This window comes from Hippoglossus hippoglossus, chromosome 5 (assembly GCF_009819705.1).
Source record: "Hippoglossus hippoglossus isolate fHipHip1 chromosome 5, fHipHip1.pri, whole genome shotgun sequence".
Lineage (NCBI taxonomy): Eukaryota > Metazoa > Chordata > Actinopteri > Pleuronectiformes > Pleuronectidae > Hippoglossus > Hippoglossus hippoglossus.
The window spans coordinates 13,641,464-13,659,470 of NC_047155.1; the positions used below are offsets into that span (position 1 = coordinate 13,641,464).

An 18,007-nucleotide genomic window follows, 5' to 3' on the forward strand; every position below is an offset into this window, starting at 1 on the left:
TCTAACTTCATTTAAAAGAAAGTACATACTTACTTTTATTATTTAGTACTTCCCTACTTCCTTCACCACTGCACACTGGTTTCTGAATTCTTGAACTGATCTTTGCCAGGGAGGTTATGTTGTCGCCCTGTGTGTTTGTTGGTTTGTTTGAAAACCCAATTTACGCAAAAACTATTCAACCAAATTCGACCAAACCTGGTGATGAGAAGGGGCCCGGACCTGGGAAGAACCCATTGCATTTTGATACAAATACCCATTACTTCAGGACCCCCCGCTTTATTTAACAATGCATTGTAGGACATTTGTCAACACTTTTTTAAAATTGTCTGGGAATAATGCACATATGTATTTTCCTACTTTAGGACTATATTATATGTCCCTGTAAACACAGGAAATGAATGAAGAATCTAACAATGGCAGTGGATGCAATGATGGGAGGAAAAGATAGAGATAGAGAGAGAGAGACGTCCTGAATGAGCATGTTTGTTTTCTGTGTAGCCAATGTGTGGTGACCATGCAGAGTCACAAGATTGTTAGAGAGTAATTGGAGCACAATAACCAGTTGACAGCTGACAGTGAGTATTCAGTTATGAAATGAGTGGTGTTAGCCTAAGAATCACACACACACACACAAACACACGCACAAAAACACACACACACACACACACACACACACACACACACACACACACACACACACACTCACACACGCACACACTCACATACATACATACATACATTCATACTAACCTACTCACATACATACATACATACATAAATATCCTCAGTTTGCCTGCATGGGAATATGATTGTGAACTATAATTATTATTATTCATAATAAAACATTCAACAATTGAAACAAGTTGTTTTTCTTCTTTGAGAGTTACGTGTATTTACACTAACTGTGCAGCTCCAGCTCCAGTTATGACTGAACCATATTGACCATTTCTCCAGAAACTTTCCACGTCAGCCTGGACAAGGCTCGTCAAATTCCACGATAATAATAAAACACACTAGAAGACTTCCGGAAATCGCAGTTTCACAATAAAGGCGTGAGAAGGATGTGTGCTGCATGTACAAACTCTACATAGAGCATTCATTTGAATTTAAATGGACCATTCAGTGTAAGAAATGTACATATTTTCCTCACAGTAACCTATATATGGTATAGTTGTATTCTGGAGAGGTGGTAGATTGATACAACGCTTTACACTGAAAAATCAAAGCGGAAGTGTGGCTTCTTTTTCTATTCAAAACAGCACATGAGGGACTGAACTTTTGAGAAGATATAATCCTGATTCTTTAAGACACGCTTATGTGACAGCTGGTTGGTTATGAAAGATCATTTTCTAATTTAAGCTTCGGCGTGTGAATGAAGCCGGACTCGGGCCGGAGGAGTTCACACTTTACATCCAGCATCAGTTCCGCGTTTGACTGTAGCAGAGTTCACGTTGGGTAACAGCACAGTGACCGCGGGTTAGCAGCGTCCATATTTATATCTTTATAAAACACGTATTTACCTAAACATGGCTGTAAACAACATAGAGACCGAGTCTGAGCTCCGGATCTACGGGTTTACCAGGAGAGCTTCAGCTGTGTTGACCCACGTCATCTGCATCGTTTTCAGCCTCTTCATCGCTCTGATGTCCCGACCTGGCTCCAGTAAGTGATGCTAATCGCACGCACACACACACACACACACACACACACACACACGTTCATCTTGTGTGGTCCCTGTGTTCATTTGACTTAATTTGACTTCCTTCATGTTATTCCAGGTTTGTTTTCCTGGCATCCTTTCCTCATGACACTGGCTGTGAGTTGGAGCTTCCAAAAATGAATGTACTCAGCTGTAAACACGTGAAAAAAACCAATGCATATAAAGACTTTGTTGATGGATTGGTTCAGGGCTGCAACATAACTGTCCAAAACTTATTGTCACATATGACACTGAAGGTACACAATCATATCATTTTAGGCGCTGGAAACAGATCTTTTTTGTTATTTTTGCTTGAAAATTAGTTTTAAAAAAGTCTCGTGAAAATAAGATTTATTTTGTCCCAATATGGGGAAACATGCTGTGTTACAGCACTATAGGGGGTAGTAATAATAGACACATAACTAAAAGTAAGACATAAGTAAAGATACTATATAAACACGAGGAAACAGCTGTAAACAGGATCACATATATGAAATTGAACGAGCAAATAATTATTGCACTATAGAATTGGTAAATAATTTTTGCAAAATCAGTTAAAAACATGATTAAAATATATTAGTTGCATTAAAATGTAAAAAAAAAATGTAGATTTGTATTTTGAAACAGAAAGATGTCCACAATTTTATGCGATCAACTGATTTATTAATCAAACACATGTTGCAGCTCTAAATTGGTTGATCAATAGAAAACTTCTTGGCAGTTATTTCACATGAAGTAATTTTTAAGTGATGATCAAATGTAATCATCAGTTGACATATTTTCTTTTTTCCCCCCTTCAGTTCTCCTTCTTCATGACAGAAGCCATACTCATCTTCTCCCCCCACGGCTCCCCCATCAAAGGTTTCCCACACAAGATCAAAGGTCGTGTTCACTGGATCCTGCAGTGCCTGTGCGTGTCCTGTGCGGTCCTGGGTGTGGCAGCCATCTTTTACAACAAACACCTGAACAGTAAACCCCACTTCACCTCATGGCACGGTCTGCTGGGCCTGCTCACGGTGTGCGTGGTCGGGCTGCAGTCTTTGGTGGCTTTGCCTCTCATCTACCATTCCCTGGCCAAAGGCTGGTCCCTGGCCAAACTCAAGCGCTATCACGCGGCGTCCGGGCTCATCACGTACCTGCTCGGCAGCATGAGTCTGCTGCTCGGCCTCTGCTCGGCCTGGTTCACCGCCTCTGTCAACGAATACACCTGGTACCTGTCAGCACTGTGCCCGGCCGTCAGCGCTCTCATGATAATGAACCAAGTCACCAGTGCGTACATGGCCAAGAAACGTCTGCAGTCCTGACAGAGGAGACGTTATCGGACTTTAACAACACTGTTGCTTAAAACCTGTGCAATGTTTACCAGAGACTTCCTTTCTTTCAGTCTCGTACTACTACTGTGATTTCTACAGCTACAGACTCGTTATTCTCACAAGAAATACGTGTGGATAATGAAATCATTTTCTTTTATTCATTTCATTGCCCGTGGCTGAAATAGAGGACACTGAGTCTACGCGTCTCTGTATTTTGGGTTTTTAGGAACGGCTCAATGACCTGAGGAGTTTTCATTTGACAGTTACGCACCCATGTTGAGCTTCTTTGGTTTGTTTGTAGCTTCTGATGTTTTAAGCCATACTAGCTTTAACTATAACCATGGACTGTATATAAAGATGGAGGAAGCTTCTCCACTTCCTCCCACTATCCAGACAAGAAGCCAATACATCCTGGATATGAAGGCTGAACCACAAAATTTAGTTTGGCCCATGTCACATTTACTAACATGGAGGAGGCAGAATTTATGAACTATACTGCAGCCAGTAACTAGGTGGCGATCAAGAGTATTTAGCTTCACTTTTGGGGAGCAGTCATGTCGTCCATCTTTATAAACAGTGTATGATTATGACCAAATACCTGCAAAATGATGTCCCGTAACATTACCTGCTAAACACCAGTATTCTAGCAATAGCATTTTGCAAAGCATTGTTTCCTCTACATTCTCAGAGCTGCTAGCATTGCTTTAGACTCAATATCGTTTTTAAACTTAAAAGCTTCAAATGTGACAGGTTTGAGCAAAAGAAGTCAGTTAGTGAAATAAAAAATGGTTTCAATGTTCTCTTCAGACTGAACAGTGTGAGGTTGGTTTTGACACAAGATTATAAGACATCACCAAAACTTTTTGTAGGTCGTCAGAAAACCCAGTGCTTTTTGAGTCATGACCTCATTAAATACTGCCTTGAATGTCCTTGAATATTTGTTGATCTCAGGTTGAAATTTTGTATCTTGTGTTGCGTATTATCCGTCCTCCTGGTTACTGACTTGGCCATGTCTGATGATGTCATACCAAAGGTGTATCCACATTAAAAGCACATGTCAATGATTCACACTGCAGTATGTGTTTTATTGTTAAAATAACATTGATAACACAGTCTTTTTCTGCTTTCGATCTAGGCTGCATGTACGAAATTCTTACTGGATCAACCGTCAATGGGTCAAAGTGAACAAATGTTTAAAAAAGTAATAGCAAAACAAAAACAAACCCAGTATATTTTACATAAATAAATAAACTTCAGACTTACACCGAAATACAGGAGACAACTGTCAGGTGAACGAACACCGATAATTAAAGTTATAAAAAACAGTTTTTAAAAAATGAAATGTTCCCTTGAAACATGAAAAATGCACACAATTGACAAGAATGGGGTAAGAAGGGGATTTCTTTTACGTACTGATAATTTCTATGATCCATATGTGTAGTGTTTCCAACAGATAGAGAAGACTGAAAATAAAGGTCAGTATAATGTACCAGAAATGATCCTTTTTTCAAAGTGCCAGCTCCACCTTCACATTTGAAACAAAGCAAATCACAAGTTTCTAAGACATGTTGAAGAAAAGTGGAGACGTCTGATGATAAAAAATGAAGCATCCATGACGGAAGGGAAGGAGCCGGTACGAAGTTAAACTAAAGGTGAACAGTACTCAGACTGTGGAGGCAGAGGGGCCCCACGAGAAAACGTCTCTACAAACATGAGCCTTCGTAGGGAATAATCTGTTGTCTCAGGTTATCCAGTGTTTTCTAAAGGCTTCCACACTGCATCTAACCTATTTAATTAACGGAGGAGAGGGACCTTCCTACATCTAAATACCTCAAGGTGTCATCACAACACAGAAACAAGGCTACAGAGAACAGCAAAGACTTAGACTCCCTAAAGCACCGCAGATCAACACTGACCGAAACTACTGACGCTACGTACACTGCACTGCATTTAGGCGAAACGCTACCAAATCAATGGCAATGTCAGTTTGGTAAGGCCGCCACACCACCCAACACCGTTCTTACAACGTCACTGGTGGTTGTGATGAAATCTTATTTATGATGGATTCGATGGTTGGTGGATACATTGATTTAAGGTTTTATACACTCAGGCTGTACAAATGCAACAGTTTCTACAGTTTAGGTAACGTGTTCTCAAGAGTTTGTTAAAGTGATCTGTGGTAAAAGTCATAGTGAAAAATACACGTAGCATGTAGGTTGACTCAGCGATAATCATCTTATACCGAGGACACACTGGGTTGGTTTGTGCTCCTTTTGGCTTCCACACTTGGTGCTTTTAGTCATAATGCTGAATCTGCCACAGAATTGTGTTTTGAGTTTGTCACCGACTTGTCTAAATGCTCAGTAGATCTTCCTCTGTGATGCTAAAGACCCCTTTGTGTTATTTAAGGCTAAAAATGAAAGAACACAGTCTGAATCCATGTCCCAGCCCCTGTGTTATCAAAGGCTGATATGAAGGTACATTCATTTTGGTAAAAATAAAAAAGAAGAAAATTACAAAGTTGAACATAAATTTGTTTGCCCAGCACTTGTGTGAAGGCGTGTTTATCATCATGATAGTCGTAATAATAAGCCTTCTCCCTATGACCAAAATCTACACACTGCACAGTATCGACTTGCAATATAAACAATGATAATGACTGATATTTACAAAGTATCCACATGTTCAGTTATTGTTTCACACATAACATCATTTCGACAGGGGATGCCACAATGTCTATCAAATTGCTAAAGACTAAAATATGCTCTGAAAGCCTAAAGTTTCTGTGTCAAAGGTAAATTCTGAAGGATTTTCTCTTGATATATTAACTGGATTTTCACAGATAATAACACCATGGTCTTTAGCCTCTGTGACCCATTTATTTTACAGCTTTCCCACTTTTCTTTTACTTAAAAAACTGAAATAAGTAAATCAGTGTTCAGCAGGTGAGTTTGGCTGACAAATCTGAAAGTACTTGTTTCCCAGCAAAATATATGATGAGAAAATCCAACAGTGTTAAATAACGTTATTCCATCTGAATTCAGAAGAAATAAAACTAACGGCACAGCGAGGCCTTGCTTACAAATGTAGAAGGAGGGGCTGTGCTTAGAAAATCACCCAAAGCTTCAGCTGGTCCCCAATTGACAGAACGTCTGTTCCCACTGCTCTGATGCTCCAGGTGAAGTCTGGGATATTCAGCATTAGGATTTGTTACTGTGACTTTGTAAAGTCATGAAGGTTCACGTTGATTCTCTCTCAGGTAAAAGTCCATGTGTGTGTGAGAGAAGTTCAATGAGACCATAGAAATTGGAATTTTATTTCCTTGACAATAAGGTGATTTATGCGTTGTCAAATTTCACTACTGATAATTATTTTCATTCACTTTTACTTTTTTTTTTTCTCACTTTCATTTTGATTTGCTCAAACATTCAAAATATAACAATACCTCTGGCCATCATTAACCAGTTCATGAGTTAGGGTAGATACTGTGAAATAATTAATTTAGTTATGTAAACATGTAATTATTCCCATCCCGTATGTACTTAACAAGATTGTGTGTGAAACTGCCTCTCCGTGACTTCACAGGTCGCTACTGTCCCATCACCTCTATAACATCGTCATCCGAACTACTGCCGCCATTCTCTGTGATCTGGTGTCTGTCCGGTTGGGTCAGAGCTGCCCCCAACAGGCTGGAGGTGGGATTGTAATGAGAGAGGAAGCTGGACGTAGAAGAACTGGAGTTAGGCACAGGGTACCCCCCTGACCCAGAAAGAAGAGAGTTGGGGAACATCCTCTGCTCGGACAGCAGCGACTGACTGTAGTCGAGGGGGAAGCCTGATGAAAGCAGGCCAGCCATGCTGGGGTTCATCAAGTATGGGGGCAGAGAACCTGATGCCATGGAGGAAGAAGTTGCTGCTGAGGGTGTCGATGACATGGGGATTGTGGTGGAAGCAGAGGAGTAAACAGTGGACAGGGAGGAAGAGGAGGGGGTGGGCAGGTGTCCATTCCCTGGGGCAGACTGTCTCAAGAGGTCTGAGCCTGCAGAGGGGAACATAGTCTGTAGGTCGGCCAGTGTTTGTCCTGGTGTCTGAAGGAATGATGATCCACCGCTGCCACCCATTAGAAGTGGGTGACTCATGTGCCCTAGGTTACCCAGAAGGGAGGAAGAGTTCAAACCCATGGGAGGAAAACTGAGCCCACTGGAGCCCATGGACAGTCCAGGGAAACGAGCTGCAGAAGAGGTGCGTTTGCCTCCTAATTGTGTGCTTCCCGGGCTTTCAGTACTTTTGCGTTTGGTGCCACGCAACTCTAATGCCGAGCTCATGAGGTTGTCACTGCGCTGCCTGCCGAGATCACCAGTCGGACTGTTTTGAGAATCGTCACCATCCCCTGCTGGTACGGCCGACACATCTGGGGGCGACGGCAATTCGTTCCCCATGCCGGTGGCTTCGTCGCCTGTAGATGAAGTGTAGCGGCTGAGTTCTCTGAGAATCTCAGCGCTCAGAGGGGAGGAACACTGTTCCCCATTGGGGGAGCGCTGCTGCTGATCAAAAGGGGATGAACAGCCGTTACTCACTGAATGGATCAGGGAACCTTGGGTATCTGTGGAGGGGACAGAAAAATACAGTCATGAAAGGTTCAGAGATACAAAAACTCCACCTACAAAGTTACAGGAGCTGTTTCGATGGCTGTAAGGCAAAACTATGGAGGAGGAAGCTTTAATATATGAATTTGTACCTCTTGAAGCAGCAGAGCCTCCAACCGCTGGTCTACTGATCTTTCCTGAACGAATAGCAAAAATCCTTCCATCATTTGTCCTGATGTAGGTGCCTGTGTTGGAGGAAACGTGAAGTGTGAGAAGCATTTACTAAAATGATTCATAAGCAGAGACAAATTGTTGTTGTGTTGCTGCAAATACCTTTAGATCCTCTGATGACATGGATGCTCTCTCCTGCACTAATGCGAGCTTGAACATCCGTTGTGCTGTTGGCTCCTGGGATTACTATATCTGTAGATCCAAACAAAAGGGCTGATGTTAATGTCTGGTTATTACATTTCACTCACTTTGCTTCTGTTGAAAGATGAAATGGTTCAGGCGAATTAAACTATAACATAATGGGTTTTATTTGGTATTTTCAGTGATACAAGATTTAAAAAATACTGCACATTACCGGTTGTGGTTACAATCCTCTGCACGTAGACTCCAGCTTTCTGCAGGAAGTTGACAGGCAGGCTGCCGGCTGAGCTAGAGCCGGCCATGCCCATGCCGACCTGGCGAGGCATCATGGGTATTGGGGTTGACTGGATGGGCCTGACACTTGCTACAGGCTTGTCATCTGGCCTTGCCATGGGACGCCTGGAAATATGAGCCCTGAACTCATGAGATGAACTCTCACACACACATATACTCAAGCAGCAGCAACAAATATGTACAGCTAGAACCTCAATCAAACAATCAAATGAATTGTATATTTAGTTTTCAGTGTTTGCCAGTAAGCAAGGCAGAGTAATTTCTAGATTTTTAAGGGGATTGTGACTTTTGATAATGCAAGGCTGAGTCCAGGGTGATTTAGATGTTTAATTAATGTTTTAATCAGGCAAACTCTAAAAGCAAGATTGTAGTTGAGGATATGAGGTGGTAAAGAACAGAGCTAAACTGTTAGTTAACGACTAAATGAAAGGAGGGCAAGATAAAATATTGAGTCTGAAACTCACCAGCCCCGTTGGTTAAATGCTGGTATGTTCGCGAGCACCTGATCACTGGTTGGATAATAGGTTGCGTACGAAGGGCGAGAGTACGGCACAGAAGCTCGTTTCTCATCCTCGTAGCTCTTCTTGGCCGCTCTTTTCTCCGCTTTGGTCAGTTTCGACTCCTTCCGGTCCGTCAGCAGAGACTCGTGATGGAAAGGTTGCTATATGTGGAAAAAGTGAAAATTATTCCAAGCAAGATGCAGTTTGATCCCTGACATACCAGAGGAGAATCACAGTCTATATAGGATTCACAATATTAATAAAATAATCATGTTTCCTTTGGTTTTCCTTTTCCTCTCCTGCTTACCTATTCCCCACAGACGTACTCAAGCTCTTTTCAGATAGGATTCAGATTTGTATCTTTTTCAGTAGGGGAAATGGAGCTGCTACTAGACTTCCATTACATCCAGATTGGATGTGATGACAACAAGTTAAGATTCTACTCTTGTTCACAGACTGAAATTTACAAGAAGAATAATGTTGTTTTCAGGTAAGTTATTAAGTACCTACTGTTTATTTGCACATCAAACAAACCCCCAAAAAACGTCCTTTCTTTCAGAGTCCTGGTAACTGTACCTTGGTGATGAAGTGTGGGTACCGCTGACAGGCTTGGTATATCACTTCCTCAAAGTCGTCCGAGGATCCCAGAGGGTTTTTATCGGCACCATGCTCTTCCTCTACAAAGTGCAGCAATGACTCCACTTCCTTACGAGTAAAGTTCAGCACTGGGTTCAGGTCATCAACTACACGGTCTATATTTACACACACAGACAAGATACATTCATATAAGTATTAGTAATCAGCGACATAAGATCAGGTTACACATGTGTTAAAAGAGACTGGGTGAGGGTTTACAGTTTACAGGGATCTAGAGTGACTCAGGCCTTACTGGACTTTACAGAGTTTTAAGATAAAAAATGAAGTATTTTACTTTCTTACCAGACATGCCCTGTTTGGAGACCTGTCTGTCATAGATTTTCTTCTCCAGGGTGTAATCACAAACAAGGCGGTAAATGTGGCATGGTTTCCTTTGACCATACCGGTACACTCTACACACTGCCTGGGCGTCATGACAAGGGTTCCAGGAGGCATCGAACACAACAACGCGGTTGGCCCCGATTAGATTTACTCCCAAGCAGCCAGCTCTGGAAGGAACACAGAAAACCAAAGACAAACTTCCCACCAGTGTGTGGAGGATGTGTGAGAAACGATAAAAGAATAGAGTAGAGACACAGACCTGGTGGAGAGGAGGAAGAGCCATGCTGCGATGTTCTCTGGGTCATTGAACTGATTGATCAGTCGTTCTCTTTCTGTGGCAGATGTACTGCCATCCAGTCCTGCAGACACAGACATGCATCAGCTCTTCACAACACAACATTTGAATACACTTTACATTAGAGCAAAATGAAATAGAGTGAATCAGGGTGATATTTTTCACTGAATAGCAAAGATAAGAGATTGTGCACTGGACTTCATTTTCAGAGTGCGTCTCTCAAACGCTCGTTGTTGCTAGGTAACAGAAACCGTCCTCTAGCGCTTGTACATCCCTTCAATGTTAGATTGTGAATAAACTAGTCAGTGACAGCTGGGATCAATTTCTCCTCCGCCATTGTTGACAGTGTCTCACTCCCTTCTTGCTTTTGACTGGTCAGTGATAGAAAAGTGACATTGACAAGTTTGCCAGTGTTCCTAACGTTTCAACTGAAAATGTCATGAGGAGAAAATACATCTTTTTGGGCCGAGGACGTTTGACCTTTGAGCACCAAAATCTAATCAGTTCATCCTTGAGTCCAAGTGAATGTTTGAATCAAATTAGAGGAAATTCCCTCAAGGCATTCTTGAGATATCGCGTTCACGGGATTGGGACGGATGGACAGGCAACCTGAAAACATAATGCCTCGGGCCACTGGAAGTCACTGGTGCGGAGGCATAAAAATGTTGGATAGGTTTAGCTTGTGTTTTCTTTTTAATGTTGTTGCAACCATTTTCAATGCAGAGCATATCAGCTCACTTTTGCTGAATATGCAAAATGCTTTTTTTAATTTGCACAGAAAATGTTTTAAGATGTTTTCAAGAGGAATAAAATAACTTTTATAGGAATCCCAATTTTAAATGTTTGATTTTTAAGTCTATTAGATTACCAGATAACATTAAATTATTGGTAATTTTTAGTCCAATGTATTATGTAAGGGATTAAAAAGTCTTTTAATTTAAATTTAGTAGCTGACTACATTGCAAATAATCTGAACGAACCCAGTTCATATAAAACGATTTAAATGGAGTATATATAATATGCAGAGTAAATCATATTTGTCGAATTGCAATTACATTGCTCCTGATTATGCTCGTTTCCAGAGCACAGAGCCAACGTGCTGACAACCAGAGCTGTGAGGTTTCAGAGTTGAAACCCACAGAGGCGAGAACAGATTGGATGACTCACTGTAGTAATTGAGGTTGCGAATCCAGTTTTGGTTTTGGGTGGCAGAGGGGGTGACGTCTGTTGGCACCGGTCTCTTTGATAAGAAGTCCTCAATGACAGACAGCGTGGACAAGCTTTGACTAGTGGCAACACAACAGACAGATAAGAACGGGTAAGAAAAGTAAGTAAGTATGTTTTAGTATTAAAGAAATAATTGTGAAATCCAATAAACCGATGTGTTTAATAGTCACAGACTGCAAACAACCATCAATATTGTTTTACTAAATGCCATAATTGTGGTAAAGTGTAATATTCCTGTTTATAAAAAGGAAAATAAGCTATAGGAGGATTAAAACATTTTTTTTTCAAACAGTCTATTAAAAGCTCTGAAAACTCCAAAAGTCTGATTCATCCGCCAAACGGCCTGGTCATTCTACCTGCTCTCTAAGCTGCTTAATTGTTGGATTTGTGTATAATGAGATGTACGCTGGAAAGAGATCTTACCTAAACACCAACATCTTATCTCCTTTTCTCACACTCTCATCAATCAAATGAAAGAGCAGAGCCATCTTGGCAGAGTTTTGGAGAACTCCTGTTTGGTAGTTTGCCATTATGTTCTTAGCCTGAAACAAATAAATGGAAAAACAGCAGTTAAATAAAGTTAGTTGTAAAAAATCGTATGCAGTAAAAGTGGATATTTAGTTTACTGGAGTTATAATGGTGTCCTGACATACCCATTCATATGTAATGACTTGATTGGCCTTTTCTTGTGAATGGTTGAGTGGTGGCAGGGTGATGTTAACTTTGCTGTTGCTTGAGTCGGCTACTTTGGCTTTGAGGCCAGCACCGGGTGCAGGGCAGCGCGAAGTGATGTCATCCAGGTCTAGGTCCTGCTCATTGGCCTGAGTCTCCTTCTGCAGGGATTCGTATAGGACGTCAGGGTGATTCCAGATCTGGAGGAATGAAGAAAGGTGTGGAATTAGCAACCCAAAAATGACAACAAGATTTTAAGATAAAAAACAAAAAAGCAGTCTCACCTTGCAGCACACACAGAAGGCTTTGAGTGGGTTAAGACCGAGCCAGCCATTGTTTCCTGCTTCTCTGAAGCGTTTCATAAACTCAGTGTACAGTGCCCTCTGAACGGGAGAAAGTCGTACTAAGATGACATGCTCCTGTTTGGAGGGAAGCTGGTCCTGCAGCACATCATGACCCCGTCTGTAAACCAGAAAATCACCAAAAATTAAGTACTGTCCATGGGAGTCTTATGTTCTAACTTCCGACAGAGAACTCACCTCTGCACAAAACCCTCCAGCAAGCTGTGCAGCACATGGCTGCGGTAGCGCATGAGGCGGACATCTTGAGGTGTGCTGTCCACGCACTGCCCGTTCAGAATGGGCCGCTCAAACATATTGCTGAACTCCTGCCTTGTTCCTAAAAAGTCAGGTCTGACGAAGTCCACCATGCACCAGTACTCAATGAGGTTGTTCTGCAATGGGTATCCTGTCAGAACTACCCGACGCCGGGAGCGGATGTTCTTCAGCGCCTGTGATGTGCTGGCATGGTAGTTCTTAATGCGGTGACCCTCATCACAGATCACCACATCTGGACCAGGCCGCGCAATGGACTGTTCAATTCCTGAAAAGACAAAGAAATGAGTGAAGACTGTGTGAAGTGAGACTGTAAATATATATATATATATATATATATCACAGAATAAATTTAAGTTTGCTTGTATCTCATATCCTTATATAAATGTTTATGGTGCATAGACAACTTCACTGCTTCTCTTAAACTTTTAAATGACCTTTCATGAGTTCCTGCTGTCTGTCCTCTTCATCCAGGTCAATGATGATTGGTCCTACGGGCTTCTTTGATTTCCTCTTCTTGCCCATAACAAAACTCTTCTTCATGGACAGCAGACGGTACATCTCATAACCCATGAGCAACACGCCTCCATCTCTAGACCAGTCCTCCACAACCTTGGCCCTAGCCGGTGTTGTTCTGCAGGTCACAGTCAGAATGATTAGAAGCTCAGTTTAACAATAAAGACCAAACTTTGCACACAAACACACAACGTTGCATGTTACATACTTGTGCTCATCGTTGAGAATGTGAACTTTGAATATGCGGCCAGCGAGGAGCGTAGGGTCAGTGTCAGGGGAGAGGGCTTCTTGAGGTGGAAGCCAAAGGTTAAACTCTGTCAGCCAGTTCTGAAGTGTGTTCACCTTGTGCGGAGGAAACAACAATTTTGGTTGTTAGTTTAAACTAAATAAAGTTTATACTTGAGGGTAAATGAATGAATACTCTATTGACTACATTGCTTTCTTTTTAACACAGTTCACACTTCATGTACTCACTGGGACAATGGTCAGCACAGTGTGAGCCTCAGTGTTCCTCAGTAGGATGTCAATGAAGGAAATGACCTGCAGTGTCTTGCCCAACCCCATGCTGTGAGCAAGGATGCAGCCAAATCCACTGCTGGTCTTATAACGCTCCAAAGACTCAATGAGGTTATCATAGAGAAACCGGATCCCCCCGACCTACGAGATGAAAAGGAGAGCATTTGTAAGAAAACAAGCTTGACTCTGGGTGTCTGTAAAAGAGTTTATATTTTGAGAGTACAAGAGAGAATGAGATGCTGTGTTTACCTGGTGGGGTTTGACAGCCCTGGCCAGCTGTGGAGCAAGATAAATGTCTTTCTCCTCTGCAGGGTGATTGATGTTAACCAGCACTTGACCCTGGGCGTCAGGCAGGTTCAGAGCATCGTTGATATGCGCCCCACTACTCTCTTCTGAGCCGGTGGTGCCATCAGCATCCTCATCAGCCGACTCGCTGCTTATCTGCAGGGCATCCTCATCCCCAGAGCTGAGCTCAATTATATCTGGGTGATGATTGGTGAAATAAACACTATGTGAGAACTTGCTTGATTCTCAAAATGTTGAATGATTTGGAAATTCCCCTCTCTTACCATCTCTGATGGCAAGTGCAGGCAAGTCGGGCTCCATTGTTTCATCTTCATCACCGCTGCTGTCCAGACAGATCACGTCCTGCTTGATCAGGTGAGCCGGGACCAGGTGGGATACTTCTCCTAAAATCGAAGCAGTGTCCACTGTTGGAAAGATGGGAGGGGAGTGGGGACATTTAATACAGAAATGATTGTCTAACAGAAATATGACTGGATGCAAAAACATCCAGGGTTCACTGAGCAAAAGACAGTCACCTAGTTGAGAGTCTGGGACAACTGGGGCTGGTGTGGGAAAGTCCTTCCTCTGCTGCTCCAGACGTTTCAGCCTCTCCATCTCTTCCTGTTGAGCAGCCTTGGTCCCAGCCTCCAGCTGATCCTCTTTTAGCAGCTTTCTGTAAGCACAGGAGAAAAAAGGTCATGTTACAGTATAGTGTAATATTTGATAGGCATAGAAGTTTCTTATTAATTTGACCTAATGGGAAAGATCAATGTACCTGATATTTTTCCTCATGTGTACAGGTTTTAATGGCTTGGAGGTTTTCGAGCCTTTTGAAGACTTGGAGGATTTGGTTAATTTAGAGGCTTTTTGTTTCTTGGTTTTGCTGGAAGGTGATTTGCTCTTTGCGCTTTTGGGGCTGTTTGGAGGCTGAGAGCCGGAGGGAGGTCTTGACGGAGATCTGGAGGGCGCCCCGGAGGACGGGTGCGATGCAGGCCGAGATGGAGGCTCAGAGGAAGGCTCTCCGGAGGTAGCTGAGGCGGAGTCCCTGCCATCCTGGGCACTGGTGGGCCGATCTTAAGAAAGAAGAGACAGCATTTCACTTGAAGTCTTAAAAGACAACTTATCAAGCACCAACTTCTAATACATACTCTACAAACATATTATCAATTAGACAACACTTCTTCCCTCTGTTTTCAGCTTTTCATTAGAGTGATAAAAGGCACAAAAAAAGAATTTTCATTTATCACTCACCAACACTGTCATCTTCATCGTCTCCATCATTGTCATCCTCATCATCATCCACGTCTTCCTCTTCTTCCTCCTCATCATCATCCAAATACTCCTCTTCACTGTTAAGGCTGGGCTCCAGGTCACTTTCCGAATTTGCCTCTTCAGACATGGCGTCTTGCAGGGCTCTTAAAGTATTACCTACACACCTTCATCAGGAGCCCTAACGTGACAAAACACATCACATCTTTAATTTACAGTGGTATAACTACTTGCTATAACTACAATGATATTTTTTATGATACTGTTTCACTATTAAATTATCATGACTGTTGTCAAAAATGTATTTTCTATCCACTAAATGATTAACAGACTAATTATTTAGCTACTAGTCTATCATGTTAGACCCAGTTCAAGTTATGTTTTAGTTGGCGAGCACAGTCTCACACAGGAAAAAGCACTAATAGCATAACAATGTGATACAATAAGAAACAATCTACCCCCTAATACAAAAAAAACTAAATACATAAACACAAATCTATCAATGATAAGTGAGGGGGAACAAAACTAAAACACCAAGTTCTATGGCTGGATTTTGCACGTACTTTTTAAATTTAAAGGGGAAAACTGATCAATGACCTGGAAAATCTCTTGGGCTGTTACACTCAAAGAATGTCAAATATACAGTTTATTTTGATCCAAATCATTGAAGTAAACCTTTAAAAAACAGGTAGTCAGAGGAGATGTTTGCTCAATGGAGAGCCTGGTTTTCTTTTGGCACTTCATAAAATGTGGACAGCATTTCAATAACCAAGGCAAGAATGGTACTCATTCGAGCATATATCTCCATCAAGGGCCAACAGTTCCCTTAAATTCAATCCACTCTCGCGGTGTTAAAGAAGGTGATAAAAGACATTTCTGGATCCACACCAAAGTCTAATGGGGTCTTGCTCTTCCCTGACCCATATTCTTTCACCAAGTTTCGTAGTAATCTGTCCAGTAGTTTTAGCATTCTGTGTAAAATCTAACAAACAAACAAATGGACAGGGGTGAAAAACAAACCTTCTAGGCATAAAAAGTTTCTAAATATCATAGTAACAGCATTGAGATCTATTTCTACATTGGTTGAAAGTTTCATCGTAACTTTAATGCGAGCTCGTGTTTCTAACCCCAACCTAAAGCTGGTTTTAAGAGTTTGAGGACATACTGTACGTTGTGTTTTAACTATTTGGTGGTTCCATCCACATTAGGTTATTATTATTAGAGTCACACTGTTTACATTAGTGTGTATCCCCCACTGATTACCAGACATATATGCGCACGGATGAAGGACGAAAGTATCGACCAGAGGTGGATGCTTTAAAAATTGCAAATAATACGACCCCTGGGAAGAATTCCCCCCCCCAATGGCCGAGGATGGAGGCAGCTAGCAAGCAGCACAAAGCTCCCTCTGCAGCCAGTGGCTTGTGTTGTTGTTATTGTAAGTGAGCACGAACCACAAGCAGCAGTCGTCAGTTACCGGGCTTCCTGACTGGATGCATATGAATACTATTGTTTTCCAAAGCTGAGTCAGCGCACCAAATATGCTAGCTACTTACACAATAAACGCAATTTCAAACGTCCAAAACCACGTACGCGCCTGTGTCCATCAGTGGCAGTAAAACAGGGCGAGCTGGTTGTAACTGAGGCGGTGAGGGGGGGAAAAAGCCGCTTTCCGCCCACGAAGCGGTGGTTCAGTCGACGCTCGCAGCGAGATAACAACCCCAATACTGTGGAAGTGTAGCGAGCACTTTGCTAACGCTAGCCGAAATGAGGGCTAGCTCGGACGCGTTCAACACAAACACCGGTGTGTGGCTGCAGCTCACCGTGTACGATGCGCTGTTTCTCTTCAACGGACCCGGGTTTTTTTTTTACCTCGAACAACGACCAGTCAGTTCATATCCACCGTGTGTTTATGCAAATGATCTGATAAACGTTGCTAATTTCCAATTATTCTTTCTTTTTCTTTTTTTTTTTTTCCAGCGTGACCATAAATAGCGTCCCCGAGGTTTCTTCAAGTAAGGTTCCGGGGATGAAAAAGCCCGTCAACCAAGAAAACTTCAAGAAATAGAATAAAATAAAAAATACTAATAAAAGAATTGCATACAGATGATTACTTACAGAATTAAATTACCGATAATATCTGATGATAATAACACAACTCTAATCCATCACCGTTTTTATAATTGTGTAAAACATTGTATCGATAGCCAATGTGGTCAGAAATTATTGATTGCAAAATGTACATTCAATATATGGATGTTGTCTTTCAAAAATAGAGCCATACTATGCAAAATATAAACTGTACACTATATGTAATACACTGTACGTGCAAATGTATCTGAATGTCAAATGTGCAGTTAAGTAGCAGTGGAAATAAGGTGTTTTGACTTTATTCTGTGTTGTCTTTGTTCTTCTTATGCTCCATGTTTCACGATGTGTTGAATTAGTCTTTTTTCTCTTTTGAATCTTTGGATAAATGTGATAAAACCAAACTCTCACCCTCAAACCCCTTTGCTTCATATTCAGTATTCCCTTTAATCCTGAACATGACCATCAACTGAGTTAAAACAGGTGATAATCATTGTCATTGGCTTTCATAATAATATTATAGGCTAATGTTGATGTAGTAGTTTGAACAGCTAAGCAGTAAATATGCAGTTACATGCAGTACACATCACCTTCAGGAAATAAAACTGTGGCGCTGTTTTAGAGCAATTAGGAAATCAGGCAATTACATTTTTCATAATTTGAAATCATATGCTATGAATTTTAAAGGTTTCAGATCATTTTATTCTCTTAACACTCAACAAAAGTCCTGTGTGTGTGTGTTAGTTTTTATTCTGTATATTTATGTCTAATGTTTCATCTTTAC

The 18,007-nt window shown here is 41.6% G+C and overlaps 2 protein-coding genes across 6 annotated transcripts; one reads left to right on the forward strand and one right to left on the reverse strand.

The window, feature by feature from the left end:
* Positions 1–1,240: 1,240 nt before the first annotated feature.
* On the forward strand, positions 1,241–4,225 carry LOC117761143 (cytochrome b561 domain-containing protein 2). 2 transcript variants are annotated; one of them, XR_004613796.1, is made up of 4 exons: positions 1,241–1,662; positions 1,779–1,816; positions 2,500–3,066; positions 3,263–4,225. XR_004613796.1 is itself a non-coding variant. In XM_034584803.1 (4 exons), exons 1-3 carry the CDS (start codon positions 1,527–1,529, stop codon positions 3,001–3,003), a joined length of 678 nt encoding a protein of 225 aa, XP_034440694.1. In that variant the 5' UTR covers positions 1,242–1,526; the 3' UTR covers positions 3,004–3,044; positions 3,172–4,225. The 2 variants fall into 2 exon arrangements, 1 of the variants encoding a protein (XP_034440694.1); XM_034584803.1 differs by having other exon boundaries at positions 1,242–1,662; positions 2,500–3,044; positions 3,172–4,225.
* rad54l2 (RAD54 like 2) lies at positions 3,908–17,148 on the reverse strand. 4 transcript variants are annotated; one of them, XM_034584787.1, is made up of 22 exons: positions 16,959–17,124; positions 15,118–15,316; positions 14,642–14,939; positions 14,403–14,539; positions 14,151–14,291; positions 13,831–14,063; positions 13,540–13,722; positions 13,274–13,407; positions 12,987–13,183; positions 12,475–12,817; positions 12,220–12,397; positions 11,917–12,135; positions 11,687–11,805; positions 11,204–11,322; positions 10,001–10,100; positions 9,703–9,908; positions 9,340–9,515; positions 8,728–8,924; positions 8,184–8,368; positions 7,931–8,020; positions 7,750–7,842; positions 3,908–7,614 (listed from the first exon to the last, which is right to left on the reverse strand). In XM_034584787.1, exons 2-22 carry the CDS (start codon positions 15,263–15,265, stop codon positions 6,602–6,604), a joined length of 4,509 nt encoding a protein of 1,502 aa, XP_034440678.1. In that variant the 5' UTR covers positions 15,266–15,316; positions 16,959–17,124; the 3' UTR covers positions 3,908–6,601. The 4 variants fall into 4 exon arrangements, with proteins under 4 accessions (XP_034440678.1, XP_034440681.1, XP_034440679.1 ...); XM_034584790.1 differs by having other exon boundaries at positions 6,412–7,614; positions 14,151–14,270; positions 16,959–17,148; XM_034584788.1 differs by having other exon boundaries at positions 6,412–7,614; positions 16,692–17,124.
* Between the last annotated feature and the right edge of the window lie 859 nt (positions 17,149–18,007).

What these genes read in the sequence shown, in the direction of transcription:
- rad54l2 (XM_034584787.1), bottom strand. Translation starts at nt 15,265, where the DNA reads ATGTCTGAAGAGGCAAATTCGGAAAGTGACCTGGAGCCCAGCCTTAAC. An exon ending in AAGTCATTACATATGAATGG is followed by an intron (nt 11,806 to 11,916) that starts GTATGTCAGGAC and finishes TATTTGTTTCAG; the next exon opens with GCTAAGAACATAATGGCAAA. An exon ending in CTCCAAACAGGGCATGTCTG is followed by an intron (nt 9,516 to 9,702) that starts GTAAGAAAGTAA and finishes GTGTAAATATAG; the next exon opens with ACCGTGTAGTTGATGACCTG.
- LOC117761143 (XM_034584803.1), top strand. Translation starts at nt 1,527, where the DNA reads ATGGCTGTAAACAACATAGAGACCGAGTCTGAGCTCCGGATCTACGGG. An exon ending in GATGTCCCGACCTGGCTCCA is followed by an intron (nt 1,663 to 1,778) that starts GTAAGTGATGCT and finishes ATGTTATTCCAG; the next exon opens with GTTTGTTTTCCTGGCATCCT. An exon ending in CTTTCCTCATGACACTGGCT is followed by an intron (nt 1,817 to 2,499) that starts GTGAGTTGGAGC and finishes TCCCCCCTTCAG; the next exon opens with TTCTCCTTCTTCATGACAGA.